Here is a 19,868-nt window from a genome sequence, read left to right as displayed (position 1 = left end):
GGGAAGGTGCAGGAGCGTCACCTCAGCCTTTCGCTTCCTCGCCTGGTTCTCCTTCTGGGACAGGTGTTCCAGGGGTGGTCCGACTCCTCACATTAGCAGAGACCCTGTTGACGGCGGTGTTGATGTTCCTCTGGGGGAAGGTGCGTCGTGCCCACCCCCATGGGCTCAGTCTTGCTGGAGGTTCCTGGGAGAGACCCGAACCCCCGGGATGGGCGACAACGGGCACGCAGTAGATTATCCAGGTGGATGGCCATGACGATGAGCTGGTCCAGCATAAGGTCCTCATCGCAACAGGCCCACTGGCCCACTGCGGAAAACCATCAACAGGGTCTGGTCGCCAGTGGACGCAGCCACCGTCCGGAAATCCAGAGCGTACTCAGACACTCTCCTGGACCCCTGACGTAGACGGAGGAGATGCTCACCTCCCTCTCGGCCCTCTGTAGGGTGGTCGAAAATGGCACGGAAGAGTTGGGTGAAGTGCTCATAGGACTGCACTTCTAGAACTTCCCTCTCCCAGACAACGTGCGCCCATTCCAGAGCCCGGCCTGTTGAGACCACCAAGGCCACCTTGTCCCTCTCAGAGGCTGTCCCAGCATGACAGGCAAGGTGGAGGTCACACTGCAGGAGAAACCCCCTACAGTGAGCTGGGGTGCCGTCAAACCGCTCCAGGAGGGGCAGGTGGAGGTTGCTAATCAGACCGGGTGATGCAGATGGTGGTGGGGTGGCTGGAACGACCGCGGGGAGCTGGGAAGGTGGTGATTTAGCCTGCAGCTGGCATACAGTCTGGAGCACCTCGTTCATGGCAGTCCCGAGGTGCTCCAGGCACAAGTCGTGGTGGTGGAACTTTGCTCCTGTAGCGGAGAGGTGGCGATGTCCTGCTGCTTCCTGTTCTCTTGGGTCAGTCATTCTGTCACAAGTGTAGAGAGGAGCAGGTAGGAGGCAGTCGCAGGTTTAGAACTACTGAATTTATTAAAGCACCATATATAAAAGCGGGATGAAACCCAAAGAGCAAAATAATAAAACAAGCAACATTTACAATGACCGACAAAGACAAATGACAGGACGAGTATATATACAGTGAACCAAGTGTGTGTAATGATGACGAGACAAGTCCGGGGTTAATGAGTGAAGGGCGGCAGCAGAATGCCAGCTACGCCGAACGCCTGAGCTGGACAGGAGGGGGAGCCAAAGCGAAGGCTGTGCTCTGCCAAACACTTTCTCTCCACAATCAAATCAAATCAAATCAAACCAAAGTTTATTTGTCACGTGCGCTGAATACAACAGGTGTAGACCTTACAGTGAAATGCTTACTTACAGGCTCTAACCAATAGTGCAAAAAGGGTATTATGGAACTAGACTGGAGATTCATTGTATCAGACTCCATCAAACAAACAACATCTAGGCACCAGTCACGTGACCCTACAACCTCTGAGAATTCCCAGTTCTTCTAGTTCCATTGTGCTCCCTCAACTCTCCATGACAACTGCTTTTGCTGCAGGGAGTAGATAGCAACACAACAAGCTGTGTTAATAAGGTAGAGGTGAAGTAAATGTGAAAGTAACCTCGTCCCAAGCCTATTGGTCAACTAGATGTTAACATCCTGCTTTTATCACAGAGGCCTGTATATGAACACTTAATGAATATGAATGTCTATGGCCTGAAACAGGGCCCGAACATTTCTTGTCTTCTGAATGTTATTTATTTCAGATCTTTCTCCCTTCTGCACAAAAGGGATTCCCCAAATATTCTTCCCCTTTCCATTCTATACATATGTCTCACTGCAATGCTGTTAATAATAAAAGTAATAATAATAATAATTTATTACATTTGCAAAGTGATTTTTATTATACAGAATAATCTCGTAGTGCATAATATAAAAAATGTAAACCAAATGGAAAATTTAAAAAAAGGACACCCCTAGACAGAGCAACTGACACAATTCACACAGCTGACGCTACAAGGGACAAGTTACTAGCTTTAGTCAAATAAGCTACAATTCTTTCTAGAACTATTATCTGCATTTTTTATTCTCAAAGGTACAGTACAATCAAGCAGTTGGAGCCTACTTGAAGAATGGTTAGTATTTTGCAAGGGTATACAGTACTGTTGTTCTGGTGGACTTTGAGGTTTGTGTTGGGGTGTGGCGGGGGATTTCTCAGGCTATTTGTATCGCAGAGACAAAGAAGTGAAAGTAGTGGGCTGTTCCCATGGCTACAGTATTGTATAATAGACACTTATACAACATGATTTGTTTAACAATGAATGGACCCTGCAGTGTCCTACTGTAATCTCCTGTGTGTAGGCTGCAGTTGGTCAGTCTCGTTGCATTCTCTGGAAACAGGAGGAAAACATTTGCATATACATGTGATGAAATCCTTTTTTTTTAAAGAAACATTTTAGTTCAGCAAAATACTTTAGATTTAGACATGTATGACCAGTATTTACCAACCTCCTACCAATGAAATGTATCTCTATTTCCAATGCAGCAGTGACGGCAACACGAAAGACCTATGCATGCATACATACAGTGTACATTTTTTTACATTTTAGTCATTTAGCAGACGCTCTTATCCAGAGCGACTTACAGTAGTGAATGCATACATTTCATACATTTTTTTTTTTTCCTCTCCGTACTGGTCCCCCGTGGGAATCAAACCCACAACCCTGGCGTTGCAAACACCATGCTCTACCAACTGAGCCACACGGGACCATGTGTACAATGTACATAATAGACAGACATGTAGAGGTGTGGCCTGGAGTTGGCATGTGGTCCAGCCAGAAATTCCCCCACTGTACTGTGTACTGCCAGACTCATATCTGGAGCCAGTCCAGGTTCCCATTGAAATGGAAACAAGAAAAGAAAAACATGACAAAAAAAGGGAAGGTCTGTCTGTCAAGTTCAGTAAATATTGAGCAAGTCTTGCCCTGTTACTAAAATTCGTCCTTGTTGTGTACAGTCAGGCATGCAACGTGCACTGGTGCTTGTGACTTTCAATAATGTTTTTGTCATGAAGTGATAATGTTCCAGCATGTGAATCCCCCCACTCCCCCTTTATATTTCACGTAAGATTTTCATATTTGATAGCTGTGAGACATTTAAATGCATCATAAAAATTTCAATATTACATATGATATGCACTTGACATGCACAAACATTTAAAATGGAAGCACAAAGCATTTCACCAAATATTTAAACCAGTAGCTTGGGTAACCAAATGTTTCTCCCTCTCCTAGGAGCTGGAAAGCTTCAAGAACTTTGTCAAGTGGAAGCCGGCCTTTGACATGGTCATAGATGGTTTCAGCGTTGCCAACATGGGCATCAAAGGGAACCAGTCGCAGATGGTGAGTGCTCTGCCAGATCTCTCATATCTGCTGGTGTGAATCCAGAATATATAATTGTCATGAGTTAAGGCAAGGCCTTGTCTATTTTCTTAAGGCAGCGACCTGCCAAACTCAATGGAACAACAATCTGAGCAAGATGGCACGAAATGTTCCGAGCCTAGGTTGGCACTGTTGATCTGACCATAAGATCTGACCCATAAGGTTGAGATGTGTTATTGATGTGGCTTCTGCAGTGCAATTAGACTGCACCTGATGGAATCTCCAAGTCCCAGCCCTGCCCTCTCCTGCCATGCCCTGCCCAGCCCTCTCCTTCCATGCCTTCTCCTTCCCTTCTCTCTCCTTCACTGCCCTCTCTACAGTAGCTATTAGAACATAATGAACACCCACAGCTGGTGTTACCATTTCCAGTTGGCGAGGCAACAGCTCATGTTAGTGTGTTCAGGTTCATGCTGACTCACTGTTACTCTTCCTCTGTCTTCCAAACTAAGCAAACCACAGTCCGTGTCACTCAAAAGCAATCTCAAAAGGCAATGGGTGGATTTCCTTAATCTGGATTTTCTACTACTTGAGTGGTCGAGCATCAGTCATCATCATTAAACCAAATACTCTCAAACATCAGTTTGGTTGAATCTGTGAAAGAAAAGTACTTGTTGATTTTCCAATATAATGACTAAGGCTGAAATTCTGTGAATATTACCTAATTCCTAGTTACAGAATGTAAAGGGTGCCTATTCTGTATTTGTGACTCAGTACAATTAAGTAATTCTGAATAGAATGTACTGTATGTACAGTATGTCTCCACCATCTCTCCTTTTGCCACTAGGGGGTAATATGGAGCACAGCCACACCAGCAGATATAGATGAATAGATTAACATTAAGATCACTTTATCGGTCAGTTGCACATAAGGTCCAACCAAAATGTAATTTCCGCTTTTAACCTAACCCCTCAGGAAGACACACATACATATACAGGTTTAGAAGAGGTGCAAGTGGCAGCCTCACTGGACGCCCAAGGAGCTGTTGTTGTGGGGGGTTAAGTGCCTTGCTCAAGAGCACAACTGCAGACAATAGCATCTAGGGTATCTAACCATTAGGCTACCTGCCTCCCCCTCGGATAGACCCCTCGGATAGAGCCAAATACAAATATCCTGAAAGGGAACGTCTTGAATTCCATTGAAGTGACTTAGTTGTAATGACAGTCTTCCCCCACTTGAGACACAGTGGAGATGGCATTGTCACAGCTGCAGGGTGATGTGGGAGGCTGTTGTTTAGATTGGATCCTGTGGGAAAGATGGGTATATATTTTTTCATAGCCTAACCATACTCTGTGGGTTTCTATCCGTAAGCAGAACCCTCAGTCACCACAGAGTCTGACCACACGGTGTGAATAATGACATTCCTTTTCCTCCCTCCAACTCCACACAACTGTGTGGCATTATTGTTTCTCTGACAGGTGAAGTGAGCAGGAGGGGCTGTGGCCTCAGGTCACTGACTGCATAGAGTAGATATTAATCCCCTGCTTTCAAATAAATAACATTTTTGTATAATCGCAGCACAGAGAGTTTTGTTTCAGCACACCTACAGGCCCTGATGCCTTATTGAGGGGGTTTCCTCTCCGGTTCTCACATGACTAACATCAGTATTTCAAGTGTGTGTGTGTGGGGTAAACTTCCATCCCAGTTATGAGCTAAAGGCCACATCTCCCTAACCCACGCGTCTGCAGCCTCAACCACATCGGACAACTAGACATGTAGGAGTTTTTTTGTGTGTAAAACCATGAATCTACTATTAACAGATATTTGCAATAAGCAATGAATTTTAATATAGAAATCATTGTGTAATTAAATCATTATTCTGGGTTTATTTTTTTTCCATCTTCCTCTTCTTGCTAGAAGAGAGAATGAGAAACTAAAACGGATACAACAATGAGGTGAGAAATATAAATTACTTCAGGTTACAGCTAAAAGTTCATGGCTCTTGTCTCACGCTTTACTTGTTAAAGCTTACACCTGCTGCTCCAAGCTCACTTCCCTAATGATGAGTTAGCAGAAAACAGCCACACCCACCGGCTGTTCCCAGGTCAACATTTCCTCATCTAGAGTGGACAGAGAAGAGAAGAGGGTGAGGGTGTGATTAAAAGGGATTGATTAGGGCTGTTGCGGTGACCAAATTACTGCAACACCTGCGGTCCTGAGTCATGAACCCAGTAAAATTCTAAGTGACCGTTGAACCATGGTAATCTCCTTTTATGCACTCTGGACATGCATTAGTAGTACTCAACTCGCTAACAATCACTCAGGGGTCTATTGTCCCTCTAACCTCTCTGACATCAATGCAAACGCAATCGAAAATCACATCAAACACTTCCAGTTCCAGTCAAAAGTTTGGACACACCTACTCATTCAAGGGTTTTTCTTTATTTGTACTATTTTTTACATTGTAGAATAATAGTGAAGACATCAACACTATGAAGTAACTCATATGGAATCATGTTGTAACCAAAAAAGTATAATTTATATATACACTGCTCAAAAAAATAAAGGGAACACTTAAACAACACAATGTAACTCCAAGTCAATCACACTTCTGTGAAATCAAACTGTCCACTTAGGAAGCAACACTGATTGACAATAAATTTCACATGCTGTTGTGCAAATGGAATAGACAACAGGTGGAAATTATAGGCAATTAGCAAGACACCCCCAATAAAGGAGTGGTTCAGCAGGTGGGGACCACAGACCACTTCTCAGTTCCTATGCTTCCTGGCTGATGTTTTGGTCACTTTTGAATGCTGGCGGTGCTTTCACTCTAGTGGTAGCATGAGACGGAGTCTACAACCCACACAAGTGGCTCAGGAAGTGTAGCTCATCCAGGATGGCACATCAATGCGAGCTGTGGCAAGAAGGTTTGCTGTGTCTGTCAGCGTAGTGTCCAGAGCATGGAGGTGCTACCAGGAGACAGGCCAGTACATCAGGAGACGTGGAGGAGGCCGTTGGAGGGCAACAACCCAGCAGCAGGACCGCTACCTCCGCCTTTGTGCAAGGAGGAGCAGGAGAAGCACTGCCAGAGCCCTGAAAAATGACCTCTAGCAGGCCACAAATGTGCATGTGTCTGCTCAAACGGTCAGAAACAGACTCCATGAGGGTGGTATGAGGGCCCGACGTCCACAGGTGGGGGTTGTGCTTACAGCCCAACACCGTGCAGGACGTTTGGCATTTGCCAGAGAACACCAAGATTGGCAAATTCGCCACTGGCGCCCTGTGCTCTTCACAGATGAATGCAGGTTCACACTGAGCATGTGACAGACGTGACAGAGTCTGGAGACACCGTGGAGAACGTTCTGCTGCCTGCAACATCCTCCAGCATGACCGGTTTGGCGGTGGGTCAGTCATGGTGTGGGGTGGCATTTCTTTGGGGGGCCGCACAGCCCTCCATGTGCTCGCCAGAGGTAGCCTGACTGCCATTAGGTACCGAGACGAGATCCTCAGACCCCTTGTGAGACCATATGCTGGTGCGGTTGGCCCTGGGTTCCTCCTAATGCAAGACAATGCTAGACCTCTTGTGGCTGGAGTGTGTCAGCAGTTCCTGCAAGAGGAAGGCATTGATGCTATGGACTGGCCCACCCGTTCCCCAGACCTGAATCCAATTGAGCACATCTGTGACATCATGTCTCGCTCCATCCACCAACGCCACGTTGCACCACAGACTGTCCAGGAGTTGGCGGATGCTTTAGTCCAGGTCTTGGAGGAGATCCCTCAGGAGACCATCCGCCACCTCATCAGGAGCATGCCCAGGCGTTGTAGGGAGGTCATACAGGCACGTGGAGGCCACACACACTACTGAGCCTCCTTTTGACTTGTTTTAAGGACATTACATCAAAGTTGGATCAGCCTGTAGTGTGGTTTTCCACTTTAATTTTGAGTGTGACTCCAAATCCAGACCTCCATGGGTTGATAAATTGGATTTCCATTGATTATTTTTGTGTGGTTTTGTTGTCAGCACATTCAACTATGTAAAGAAAAGAGTATTTAATAAGATTATTTCTTTCTTTCAGATCTAGGATGTGTTGTTTAAGTGTTCCCTTTATTTTTTTGAGCAGTATATTTTATATTTTTCAAAGTAGCCACCCTTTGCCTTGATGACAGCTTTGCACGCTCTTGGCATTCTTTCAACCAGCTTCACCTGGAATGCTTTTCCAACAGTTCTGACGGAGTTCCCACATATGCTGAGCACTTGTTGGCTGCTTTTCCTTCACTCTGCGGTCCAACTCATCCCAAACCATGTCAATTGGGTTGAGGTCAGGTGATTGTGGAGGCCAGGTCATCTGATGCAGCACTCCATCACTCTCCTTCTTGGTCAAATAGCCCTTACACAGCCTGGAGGTGTGTTGGGTCATTGTCCTGTTGAAAAACAAATGATAGTCCCACTAAGCGCAACCAGATGGGATGGCGTATTTCTATCACACCATAACACCTCCTCCTCCATGCTTCATGGTGGGAACCAAACATGCGGAGATCATCTGTTCACCTACTCTGCATCTCACAAAGACACGGCGATTGGAACCAAAAATCTAAAATTTGGACTCATCAGACCAAAGGACAGATTTCCACTGGTCTAATGTCCATTGCTCGTGTTTCTTGGCCCAAGCAAGTCTCTTCTTCTTATTGGTGTCCTTTAGTATTGGTTTCTTTGCAGCAATTCGACCACGAAGGGCTGATTCACAGAGTCTCCTCTGAACAGTTGATGTTGAGATGTGTCTGTTAATTGAACTCTGTGAAGCATTTATTTGGGCTGCAATTTCTGCGGCTGGTAACTCTAGTGAACTTATCCTCTGCAGCAGACGTAACTCTGGGTCTTCCTTTCCTGTGGCGGTCCTCATGAGAGCCAGTTTCATCATAGTGCTTGATGGTTTTTGAAATTCTGGAAATGTTCCGTATTGACTGACCTTTATGTCTTAAAAGTAATGATGGACTGTCATTTCTCTTTGTCTATATGAGCTGTTCTTGCCATAATATTAGCTTGATCTTTTACCAAATAGGGCTATCTTCTGTATACCAGCCCTACCTTGTCACAACACAACTGATTGGCTCAAATAAATTCCACAAATTAACTTTTAACAAGGCACATCTGTTAATTTAAATGCATTCCAGGTGACTAACTTGTGAAGCTGGTTAAGAGAATGCCAAGAGAGTGCAATGAAATGGACAGCACTTTCAGAGGTGACGATTAATTCCAAACACCCATATGCATATTAGACCTTATACATAGGCCTAAAGTAATGATGGACTGAGTATATTCAGAAATGTTTCATACCCTTTGACTTTTTCCACATTTTGTTACGTTACAGCCTTATTCTAAAATGTATTACATAATTTTTTTCCCTCATCAATCTACACACAATACCCCATAATGACAAAGCGAAAACAGGCTTTTAGAAAATTTAGAAAATGTATTAAAAATAAAAACTGAAATACCTTATTTACATAAGTATTCAGACCATTTGCTATGAGACTCGAAATTGAGCTCAGGCACATCCTGTTTCCATTGATCATCCTTGGGATGTTTCTACAACTTGATTGGAGTCCACCTGTGGTAAATTAAATTGATTCGGCATGATTTGGAAAGGCACACACCTGTCTATGTAAGGTCCCACAGTTGACAGTGCATGTCAGAGCAAAAACCAAATCATAAGGTTGAAGGAATTGTCCGTAGAGCTCAGAGACAGGATTGTGTCGAGGCACAGATCTGGGGAAGGGTATCAAAACATTTTTGCAGCATTGAACGCCATCATTCTTTAATTTATTATTTTTAGGTTACACCCTTTTTCTCCCCAATTTTGTGATATCCAATTGCGATCCAATTACGATCTTGTCTCATCGCTGCAACTCCCCAACGGGCTCGGGAGAAGCGAAGGTCGAGTCATGCGTCCTCCGAAACGTGACCCTCCAAACCGCACTTCTTAACACCCGCCCACTTAACCCGGTAGTCAGCCACACCAATGTGTCGGAGGAGACACCGTCCAACTGACGACCGAAGCCAGCCTGCAGGTGCCCATCCAAACCCTTCCCTAACCCAGGTGAAGCTGGGCAAATTGTGCACCGCCCTATCGGACCCCCGGTCACAGCCGGTTGTGACACAGCCTGGGATCGAACCCGGGTTTTTAGTGAGGTGAAGGTTCAACAGAATAGGTGGAATGAATACACCCCTAATCACACGCTAACGGTTCACTTTCATAGCAGCCACATAAAAACAGCATGATCACTTTGCTCATTGTAGGCCTATATATAATTACTTCTCGCAACTATCTATTCAGTCTCCTCCTCACCTTTTCCCTTCACTTGCACAACACATCAGCTGTCTGTGACCAGGTGAAAAAACCTTTCCAAGCCAAAACTTCATATCTTGACCACTAACCGTTACACACAGCCTACATCGTTGTCACATCATAGTCAACTAGAACTACTAATAAACCCGCTAAAATCATACAGTACAGTGTACAGTCAGAAATCAGTTTAGCAGTTACACTGGCTGGCATTAATAAAATACATTAATAAAACCAAAATTGTATTAATACATTAATAAAACCAAATGCTTACCTTGACTTGGAAGAGTTCCAGTGACCAAAGCTTATGATTTCAGTACTAGATTAATTCTATGATCCTTTGATTTGGTGGACAAAATGTCAGTTTATGCTGCAAGAGCTCTGATAGGTTGGAGGATGTCCTCCGGAAGTTGTCATAATTTCTATGTAAGTCTATGGAAGGGGGTGAGAACCATAAGCCTCCTAGGTTTTGTATTGAAGTCAATGTGACCAGAGGAGAACGGAAGCTAGCTGTCCTCCGGCTACACCATGGTGCTCCCCTACAGAATACTGCTGAGGCAACTGTAGACAATTGCAAAACAAAAATATAAACACAACATGCAACAATTTAAACGATTTTACTGAGTTACAGTTCATATAAATGTCGTTGGAAGAAATGGCAGCAGTTTTACGGGCGCCTAACCAATTGTGCTATTATGTGTTTTTTTCGCGCTATTTGTAACTTATTTTGTACATAGTATTTTATGCAACCGTATCTTACGGCAAAAAAGGGCTTCTGGATATCAGGACAGCAATCACTCACCTCGGATTAGACAAAGATTTTGTCTTCAACAAGCAGGATATACTGCTAACACCCGACAAGGTCAACATCCCCGTTATTGGCAAGAGAAAGAGACGCAGGTACAGAGGACACAGAGCGGGGTTCCTCGTAAGGATCCGCAGAAGGCGAGTGGGAAAGCCGCCGTTACCGTTAATATTAATCGCCAATGTACAATCATTGGACAATAAATTAGACGAGGTACGATCACGAATATCCTACCAGCGGGATATCAAAAACGATAAAATCTTATGTTTCACGGAATCGTGACTGAATGATGACATGGATATTCTGTTTATTTACCACCACAGATGGATGCTGGCACTAAGACCACACTAAGACCGCACTTATAAGGAAATAAGCAAACAGGAAATCGAGCACCCAGAGGCAGCACTCCTAGTGGCCGGAGACTTTAATGCAGGGAAACTTAAATCAGTTTTACCTAATCTCTATCAACATGTTAAATTCGCAACCCGAAGGAAAAAATTGTAGATCACCTGTACTCCACACACAGAGACGCGTACAAAGCTCTCCCTCGCCCTCCATTTGGTAAATCCGACCACAACTCTATCCTCCTGATTCCTGCTAACAAGCAAAAATGAAAGCATGAAGCACCAGTGACTCGGTCTATAAAAAAGTGGTCAGATGAAGCAGATGCTAAACTACAGGACTGTTTTGCTATCCAAAGTGGAACATGTTCCGGGATTCTTCCGATTGCACTGAGGAGTACACCACTTCAGTCACTGGCTTTATCAATAAGTGCATCGAGGACGTCGTCCCCACAGTGACTGTACGTACATACGCCAACCAGAAGCCATGAATTACAGGCAACATTCACACTGAGCAAAAGGGAAGAGCTGCCGCTTTCAAGGTGCGGGACTCTAACCCGGAAGCTTATAAGAAATCCTGCTATGCCCTCCGACGAACCATCAAACAGGCAAAGCGCCAATACAGGGCTAAGATTGAATCGTACTACACCGGCTCCGACAGTCGTCTTATGTGGCAGGGCTTGCAAACTATTACAGACTACAAAGGGCAGCACAGCCGCGAGAGCTGCCCAGTGACACAAGCCTACCAGACGAACTAAATCACTTCTATGCTCACTTCGAACCAAGCGACACTGAGGCATGCATGAGAGCATCAGCTGTTCTGGATGACTGTGTAATCCCGCTCTCTGTAGCCAATGTGAGTAAGACCTTTAAACAGGTCAACATTCACAAGGCCGCAGGGATAGACTGATTAACAGGATGTGTGCTCTGGGCATGTGCTGACCAACTGGCAGGTGTCTTTATTGACATTTTCAACATGTCCCCGATTGAGTCTGAAATACCAACATGTTTAAAGCAGACCACCATAGTCCCTGTGCCCAAGAACACTAGGGCAACCTGCCTGAATGACTACAGACCCGTAGCACTCACGTCTGTAGCCATGAAGTGCTTCGAAAGGTTGGTAATGGCTCACATAAACACCATTATCCCAGAAACCTTAGACCCACTCCAATTTGCATACTGCCCAAACAGATCCACAGATGATGCAATCTCTATTGCACTCCACACTACCCTTTCCCACCTGGACAAAAGGAACACCTATGTGAGAATGCTATTCATTGACTACAGCTCAGCATTCAACACCATAGTACCCTCAAAGCTCATCACTAAGCTAAGGACCCTGGGACTAAACACCTCCCTCTGCAACTGGATCCTGGACTTCCTGACGGGCCGCCCCCAGGTGGTGAGGGTAGGTAGCATCATATCTGCCACACTGATCCTCAACACTGGAGCCCCCAGGGGTGCGTGCTCAGTCCCTTCCTGTACTCCCTGTTCACCCACGACTGCATGGCCAGGCACGACTCCAACACCATCATTAAGTTTGCAGAAGACATAACAGTGGCAGGCCTGATCACTGACAACGACGAGACAGCCTATAGGGAGGAGGTCAGAGACCTGGCCGGGTGGTGCCAGAATAACAACCTATCCCTCAACGTAACCAAGACTAAGGAGATGATTGTGGACTACAGGAAAAGGAGGACCGAGTACGCCCCCATTCTCATCGACGGGGCTGTAGTGGAGCAGGTTGGGAGCTTCAAGTTCTTTGGTGTCCACATCACCAACAAACTAGAATGTACACCATGACAATAAATCCATTAAACACAGCAAGACAGTCGTGAAGAGGGCACGACAAAGCCTTTTCCCCCTCAGGAAACTAAAAAGATTTGGCATGGGTCCTCAGATCCTCAAAAGGTTCTACAGCTGCAACATCGAGAGCATCTTGACTGGTTGCATCACTGTCTAGTACGGCAACTGCTCGGCCTCCGACCGCAAGGCACTACAGAGGGTAGTGTGTACGTTCCAGTACTACACTGGGGCTCAGCTGCCTGCCAACCAGGACCTCTACACCAGGTGGTGTCAGAGGAAGGCCCTAACAATTGTCAAAGACCCCAGCCACCCCAGTCATAGACTGTTCTCTCTACTAACGCACGGCAAGAGGTACCGGAGCGCCAAGTCTAGGAACAAAAGGCTTCTCAACAGCTTTTACCCCCAAGCCATAAGACTCCTGAACAGGTAATCAAATGGCTACCCGGACTATTTGCATTGTGCCCCCCCAACCCCTCTTTTACGCTGCTGCTACCCTCTGTTTAGCATATATGCATAGTCACTTTAACTATACATTCATGTACATACTACCTCAATTAGCCCGACTAACCGGTGCCCCCACACATTGGCTACCCGGACTATCTGCATTGTGTCCCGCCACCCACCACCCCCCAACCCCTCTTTTACGCTACTGCTACTCTCTGTTTATCATATTTGCATAGTCACTTTAACCATACCTACATGTACATACTACCTCAATTAGCCAGACTAACCGGTGCCTGTATGTAGCCTCGCTACTGTTATAGCTTCGCCACGGTTATTTTTCACTGTCTTTTTTACTGTTGTTTTTTTATTTCTTTACTAATCTATTGTTCACCTAATACCTATTTTTTACTTAAAAATTCCACTGTTGGTTAGTAAGCATTTCACTGTAAGGTCTACATCTGTTGTATTCGGCGCACGTGACAAATAAAGTTTGATTTGATTTGATATAAGGAAATCAGTCAATTGAAATAAATTCATGAGGCCCTAATTTCACATGACTGGGCAGGGGCGCAGCCATGGGTGTTGCCTGGGAAGGCATAAGGCTACCCACTCACTGGGGAGCCAGGCCCTGCCAATCAAAATTCATTTTTCCCTTCAAAAGGGCTTCATTACGGACAGAAATACTCCTCAGTTTCATCAGCTGTTTGGGTGGCTGGTCTCAGACGATCCCGAATGTGAAGAAGCCGGATGTGGAGGTCTTGGGCTTGCATGGTTACACATGGTCTGCGGTTGTGAGGCAGGTTGGACCTACTGCCAAATTCTCGAAAACAACGTTTCAGGCGGCTTATGTTAGAGAAATTAACATTAAATTATCTGGAAACAGTTCTGGTGGACAGTCAGCATGCTAACATTATGCTAAAATGCAGTCAGCATGCTAATTGCACGCTCCCTCAAATCTTGAGACATCTGTAGCATTGTGTTGTGTGACAAAACTTCACAATTTTAGAGTGGCCTTTTATTGTTGCCAGCACAAAGTGCACTTGTGTAATGATCATGCTGTTTTATCAGCTTCTTGATATGTCACACCTGTCACTAACAGGAATGTAAAGAATTCTGTGCTTAAAATGTGAGAAATGTGCTTTTTGTGTGTATGCAAAATTTCAGGGATTTTTTATTTCAGCTCATGAAAATAGGACCAACACTTTACATGTTGAGTTTATATTTTATTTCAGTATAAAAATTATGTTTTTAAAAAAATATTTGTCTATTTTTATTTCTATGAAATTTTTGTCAAAAGTCGAAAATATGCAATATCCTGTAGAAAAGAACTCCCATCATCATCACCTCTGAGTAGGGTTGTCCAGGAACTCCAACTGTTTTTTTTTGGAAAACCAGGGAAATTTGGGAAAGTTACTGGATTTTTGCAACCCTACCTGAGTAAACCAATAGTTAATACCAAAAAAAGCCAAAACAATGGTTAAGCATTGAGATAATTAATTTCTCTACAGCTGATGTAGGCCGTCATCATAAATAAGAATTTGTTCTTAACTGACCTGCATAGTTAAATAAAGTTTCAAAAATAATAATATGTGTCAATTGTCACAGACTCAACCAGGGAAATTCCCTACAGAGGAAGTGAATGAAGGTATTAACACATGACGGACTGAGTATTCATCCCAATGGGCGAATGCATTGTTCTTTCATTCATAAAAATCTTACATTACAGGGATAGGAGAATGTTCACCCTAAATGCAATGCATTATATTGGCTAACCTTTGTTGATCTTCTAAAAGCAAAATAATGTTTATTAAGGCTGGCATGCAACAAACATTCTGTTAAAATTTGCAAAGAAATTAGTAGTCCTTTTAAATACATTGTGTTCTGTTTGGTTCCTAATTAAAAGGACCATGGTGTGACATAAGTGATGATGGCTAAATGTCTTTGTGTTTACATGCAGCTCCTGGTGGTGGTGTCAGAGCTGGAGCGACAGGGCCTGGTCATTCTGGTCCTGTGGAGGAAGCACATGCAGCGGCCCTCACTCAGCTGGGACAGACATGACATGAGCCTGGTCCAGCAGAAGGCCCACTGCTTTTTCACTGACATGTGAGTTCAGCTGTATACTCTGTCTTACAAACTCAGTCCTATATCTTTACAAACCAAAGCTTTCTGGAGGATCATATTAGGCAACGCAGTATTAGAAAGGTGTTCTTAATGTTTTGTCCACTCTGTGTATTTGTGTGCAATACATTGTGTATTCTTTGGGTTTGTTTGGATCTTGACACCGCTGGTTGTTTGACAGTTCTGAGGATGACCCTTTCCTTCTGTATGTCACACTGCACTCTGGGAACCACTGTAACTTTGAGCCGGGACCTGATGCGGGACCACAAGGCCTGCCTGCCCGATGGTGCTACTCGACGCCTCTTCTTCAAGTGGCAGAGAGGGCACTAGCTGGTGCTGAGCAGTTACACTCCAGGAAAGAGGGTACAATTCCAGGTGAGAGTAAAAGAGAGATGGAGCTTGCTTATTTATTACAAATCAATGCATAAATTCATGTTGTCTATATGAGGACCTAAAAGGAACATTGTGCGCCGCCCTATCGCACAGGGATACAGCCTGGATTTGAACCAGGGTGTCTGTAGTGATGTCTCTAGCACTGAGATGCAGTGCCTTAGACTGCTGTGCCACTCAGGAGCCACAAATAAATAAATACATGGCATGCGTGTGTTTGAGGTTATTATAATTCTTGTGGTGTTCTGTTACTTTTTTTCAGAGGATATCAAGTTATGACACCATTGTCCAGACAAATGGAGGCTCCTGTCACATCCACTATGATGAGAATGGGGCAGAGAGATATACTTATTTAGTTCCCCAGAAGTGGCTTTGATTCACCAGGGAAAAATAAGGCACCTGCTTCTGTTTGCTCTTCACAAACTGTAAAATACAGTGTTCCTTAATGAAACTATATAACGTGAAAAAATTATAAAAGAAAGACGCAATCACTTTGAGTCCTAGATTATATATAAAAAAAGCATTCATCAAACCAGTGTGAGTAAACTACGCCCCTTCTTCGTTTGACCCAAACAGGAATCTACTGTTCCCGAGAACTACTTCCGGGGGTCATTGCCGTGCATCGTTTTTTCCCTGAGCGGTTCTATTTTCAGTTTCAACTTTTATACATATTTACCAACAAAATGTCCCGAGGGTCGAGTGCAGGATTTGACCGACATATTACCATCTTCTCTCCAGAGGGCAGACTCTACCAAGTCGGTTAGTATGGGATCGTTATGAAGAAAAAAAAAATACTAACTTGCGCAGTCATCACCGGTAGCAAACTAACGTAAGCTAGTAACTTAGCTAGCTACTAATGTTAAGGAACATGTTACTTAAGTTAAGCATATTATCTCTAGCTAGCTGTTTAATTATGTCAGTGAACGAATAAAGTATGTTAACATTGTCAGATCCTAACGCGTAAGTAATTGATTATACTTGCTAACTTGTAGGTAATCAATTAGCTAGTTAGCCAGCTAAGTAGCTATCCTAGCTAACGTTAAAATTCAACAGTTCCTGCTGCGCTTGAAATTTGTTAACTTAAGAACTACTCGTGTCACGTTATTTGACAGAAGTTGCCGCTTTGAATCTGTTATCTCTCCCATAAACAACAGTCTGGAGTGATACATAATTTTTTACTGTTGTGTTTATTTCCCCAGAATATGCATTCAAGGCTATCAATCAAGGTGGCCTTACCTCATTAGCTATCCGAGGACAAGACTGTGCAGTTGTCGTCACACAGAAGAAAGTTCCAGTAAGAACACCATTCATGACTTATTCATTGCTCTGTTATCAATATGCTTATGCGATGTTACAGGCTGTAATGAGATGTACTCTTCAATCTCTCCCACAGGACAAGCTTCTTGATGCCTCCACAGTCACACACCTATTCAAAATCACAGAAAACATTGGCTGTGTCATGTCCGGAATGACAGGTGGGAAATATTTTATGTTGAAATATCCAATACACACTGAAGATTAACTTAACTTAATGGAGTGTATTAATTAATTTCTGTAATAATGACAAATAATAACCGATTCATTTGTCTTCAGCTGACAGCAAGTCTCAAGTCCAGAGAGCTCGCTACGAAGCAGCCAACTGGAAGTACAAGTACGGCTATGAGATCCCAGTGGACATGCTGTGTAAGAGGATGGCTGACATCTCTCAGGTGTACACACAGAACGCTGAGATGAGACCTCTGGGTTGCTGTAAGTGTTACAAATCTGTTTAAAAATAATAATAATCTTGGACTATAAGTGGTTTCAAATTATTGGAGGTGAACCAAACCTGCTGGTTTAAAATTAACAGTACGGCTGTTGTTCCTCACTAATAAAAACGTCAGGACAGCAGAGTCCCTGCCCATCTTATGAAAACGTCTGAAACCCTACCTTTTCAAAGAGTATCTTAAATAAGACATCTGTCTTATCCCCCCTCCCCCTAAAAAAACTGCACTTTTCCTACTTGCACTGACATTGCTGATAACTTCTTTATTGAAGAAAAATGTACTTACTATGACTGCGATATGTGGTTCTCACCTAGCTATCTTAATATGAATGCACTAACTGTAAGTCACTCTGGATAAGAGCGTCTGCTAAATGACTAAAATGTAGATTTATTTTTTGGGGGGAAATGCAGAGTAAGGAAGTTGCATTCTTAGCTAAGATGTTTTGGCCTTTGATCTCACTTAATGCATTGTTTTTTTATCCATTGTTGCAGGCATGATAGTGATTGGTGTGGATGAGGAGTGTGGTCCCCAGGTGTATAAGTGTGACCCTGCAGGATACTACTGTGGCTTCAAGGCCACCGCTGCTGGGGTCAAACAGACAGAGGCCACCACCTTCCTGGAGAAAAAGGTCAAGAAAAAACTGGACTGGACCTTTGCGCAAACAATCGAGGTAAAATACCATACCCCTTGGCGTGTAGAATAATAAAACCTAAATCAGCAAACTAGTCCCGATTTGAAGTAGTTTGAGTTTCATCCTCTTCTGTTTACAGACTGCGATAACTTGTTTGTCTACGGTACTGTCCATTGACTTCAAGCCCTCCGAGCTAGAGATCGGTGTCATTACAACGGAAGACCCTAAATTCAGGTGAGTCTCCATGGGAATTGTTTAATAGTGATGGAACTTTTCGAAGCTTGGTGCAGAAAAGAACATAGGAAGTCATAAGTGTAAATAGAAATGTAATCTGAAATGTAATCTTTTTTTGTATGTCGTGTAAACACCAAGTATACACTGGACAGATAGGTTATGTACAAAGAACCAGGCAGAATCAGTATTTCTCTCTCCATTTGCAGGATCCTGACAGAGACCGAGATCGATGTCCACCTTGTGTCCCTGTCAGAGCGAGATTGAGTGTTTCCATGTGTTCCAGTCTAGAGGGGAGACTACCCTAGATATATGACAGAGAACACTACCGCTGATCTTCAGAACGAAAGCCCCGACTTCTTTTTTGCTGTACATTTACGCTGTTCAATTAAAGAGAATGTTTTCGAGAAACTCAAATCCTGGTAGGTTTTCTTTCCCCATACAGATATGGTGCATAGATCCAAAGCCTTATGCTGACTGTTATTTGACACCATGATTGTGTGTGTGCTATAGAAATTCCTGAATGTCTTATTTTCCTTATTTTCCTTATTTTCCTTCAAAGGCAAGTGGATTCAGATCTTTTGAAATAAATTGTCCACACAGCTCAGCACATTAGTGATGCAATACAATAATATTTGAAAGTTGAGCAATGGGATTGAAGATCCCCTTATTCCCTGTTCTAGACTGCTGGATGTACAGCATTCTTGAAGTGGTTGTAAGCATATGTGCATTATAAACTTGATACTCACATCCACAAATGTCTTATCAAAGACAACTCTGATTTTTAGCAATCACCTAAAATGGAATTACCTCATCTTCAATGATGACATTTTCATAAGTATGCATCCTGTTTCCATTCATTGTCCTTGATGTTTCAACAACTTGATTAGAGTCCACCTGTGGTCAATTCAATTGAATGGGCATGATTTGGAAAGGCACACATCTTTCTATGCAAGGTCCCACAGTTGACAGTGCATGTCAGAGCAAAAACCAAGACATGAGGTCGAAGGAATTGTCCGTAGAGCTCTGAGACTTGGTCAGGGAGGTGACCAAGAACCCAATGGTCACTCTGATGGAGCTCCGGAGTTCCTCTGTGGAGATTGGAGAACCTTCCAGAAGGGGAACTATCTCTGCCGCACTCCACCAATCAGGCCTTTATGGTAGAGTGGCCAGACGGAAGCCACTCCTCAGTAAAAGGCACATGACAGCCTCCTTGGAGTTTGCCAAAAAGCACCTAAAGGACCCTCAGACCATGAGAAACAATATTATCTGGTCTGATGAAACCAAGATTTAACTCATTGGCCTGAATACCAAGTGTCACGTCTGGAAGAAACCTTGCACCATCCCTACGGTGAAGCATGGTGGTGGCAGAATCATGCTGTGATGTTTTTCAGGGACTGGGAGACTAGTCAGGATCGAGGGAAAGATGAACGGTGCAAAGTACAGAGAAAACCTGCTCCAGGGCGTTCAGGACCTCAGACTGGGGCAAAGGTTTACCTTCCAACTGGACAATGACCTTAAGCACACAGCCAAGACAATGCAGGAGTGAGTTCGGGACAAGTCTCTGAATGTCCTTGAGTGGCCCAGCCAGAGCCCAGACTTGAAGCAGATCGAACATCTCTGGAGAGACCTGAAAATAGCTGTGCAGCGACACTCCCCATCCAACCTGAC

The 19,868-nt window shown here is 44.0% G+C and overlaps 1 protein-coding gene across 1 annotated transcript; it reads left to right on the top strand.

The window, feature by feature from the left end:
* Positions 1-3,267: 3,267 nt before the first annotated feature.
* On the top strand, positions 3,268-18,614 carry LOC106611176 (proteasome subunit alpha type-6). The gene is made up of 10 exons (XM_014211118.2): positions 3,268-3,342; positions 15,019-15,164; positions 15,361-15,554; positions 16,146-16,328; positions 16,769-16,863; positions 16,963-17,044; positions 17,163-17,318; positions 17,827-18,005; positions 18,106-18,200; positions 18,407-18,614. The coding sequence occupies exons 1-10, from the start codon at positions 3,283-3,285 to the stop codon at positions 18,462-18,464; spliced, it is 1,248 nt and encodes a 415-aa protein (XP_014066593.2). The 5' UTR covers positions 3,268-3,282; the 3' UTR covers positions 18,465-18,614.
* The last annotated feature ends 1,254 nt before the right edge of the window (positions 18,615-19,868 follow it).

This window comes from Salmo salar, chromosome ssa09, assembly GCF_905237065.1.
Source record: "Salmo salar chromosome ssa09, Ssal_v3.1, whole genome shotgun sequence".
Classification (NCBI taxonomy): Eukaryota; Metazoa; Chordata; class Actinopteri; order Salmoniformes; family Salmonidae; genus Salmo; species Salmo salar.
Note: the sequence above shows the minus strand (reverse complement) of the source record. Positions and strands in the feature narration are given on the sequence as shown.

Excerpts from the sequence above, each read along its gene's own strand:
- LOC106611176 (XM_014211118.2), top strand. The coding sequence starts at position 3,283 with ATGGTCATAGATGGTTTCAGCGTTGCCAACATGGGCATCAAAGGGAAC. Across the intron at positions 15,555-16,145 it reads GAAAGAGGGTACAATTCCAG|GAATCTACTGTTCCCGAGAA; the intron begins GTGAGAGTAAAA and ends TGACCCAAACAG. Across the intron at positions 18,201-18,406 it reads ACGGAAGACCCTAAATTCAG|GATCCTGACAGAGACCGAGA; the intron begins GTGAGTCTCCAT and ends CTCCATTTGCAG.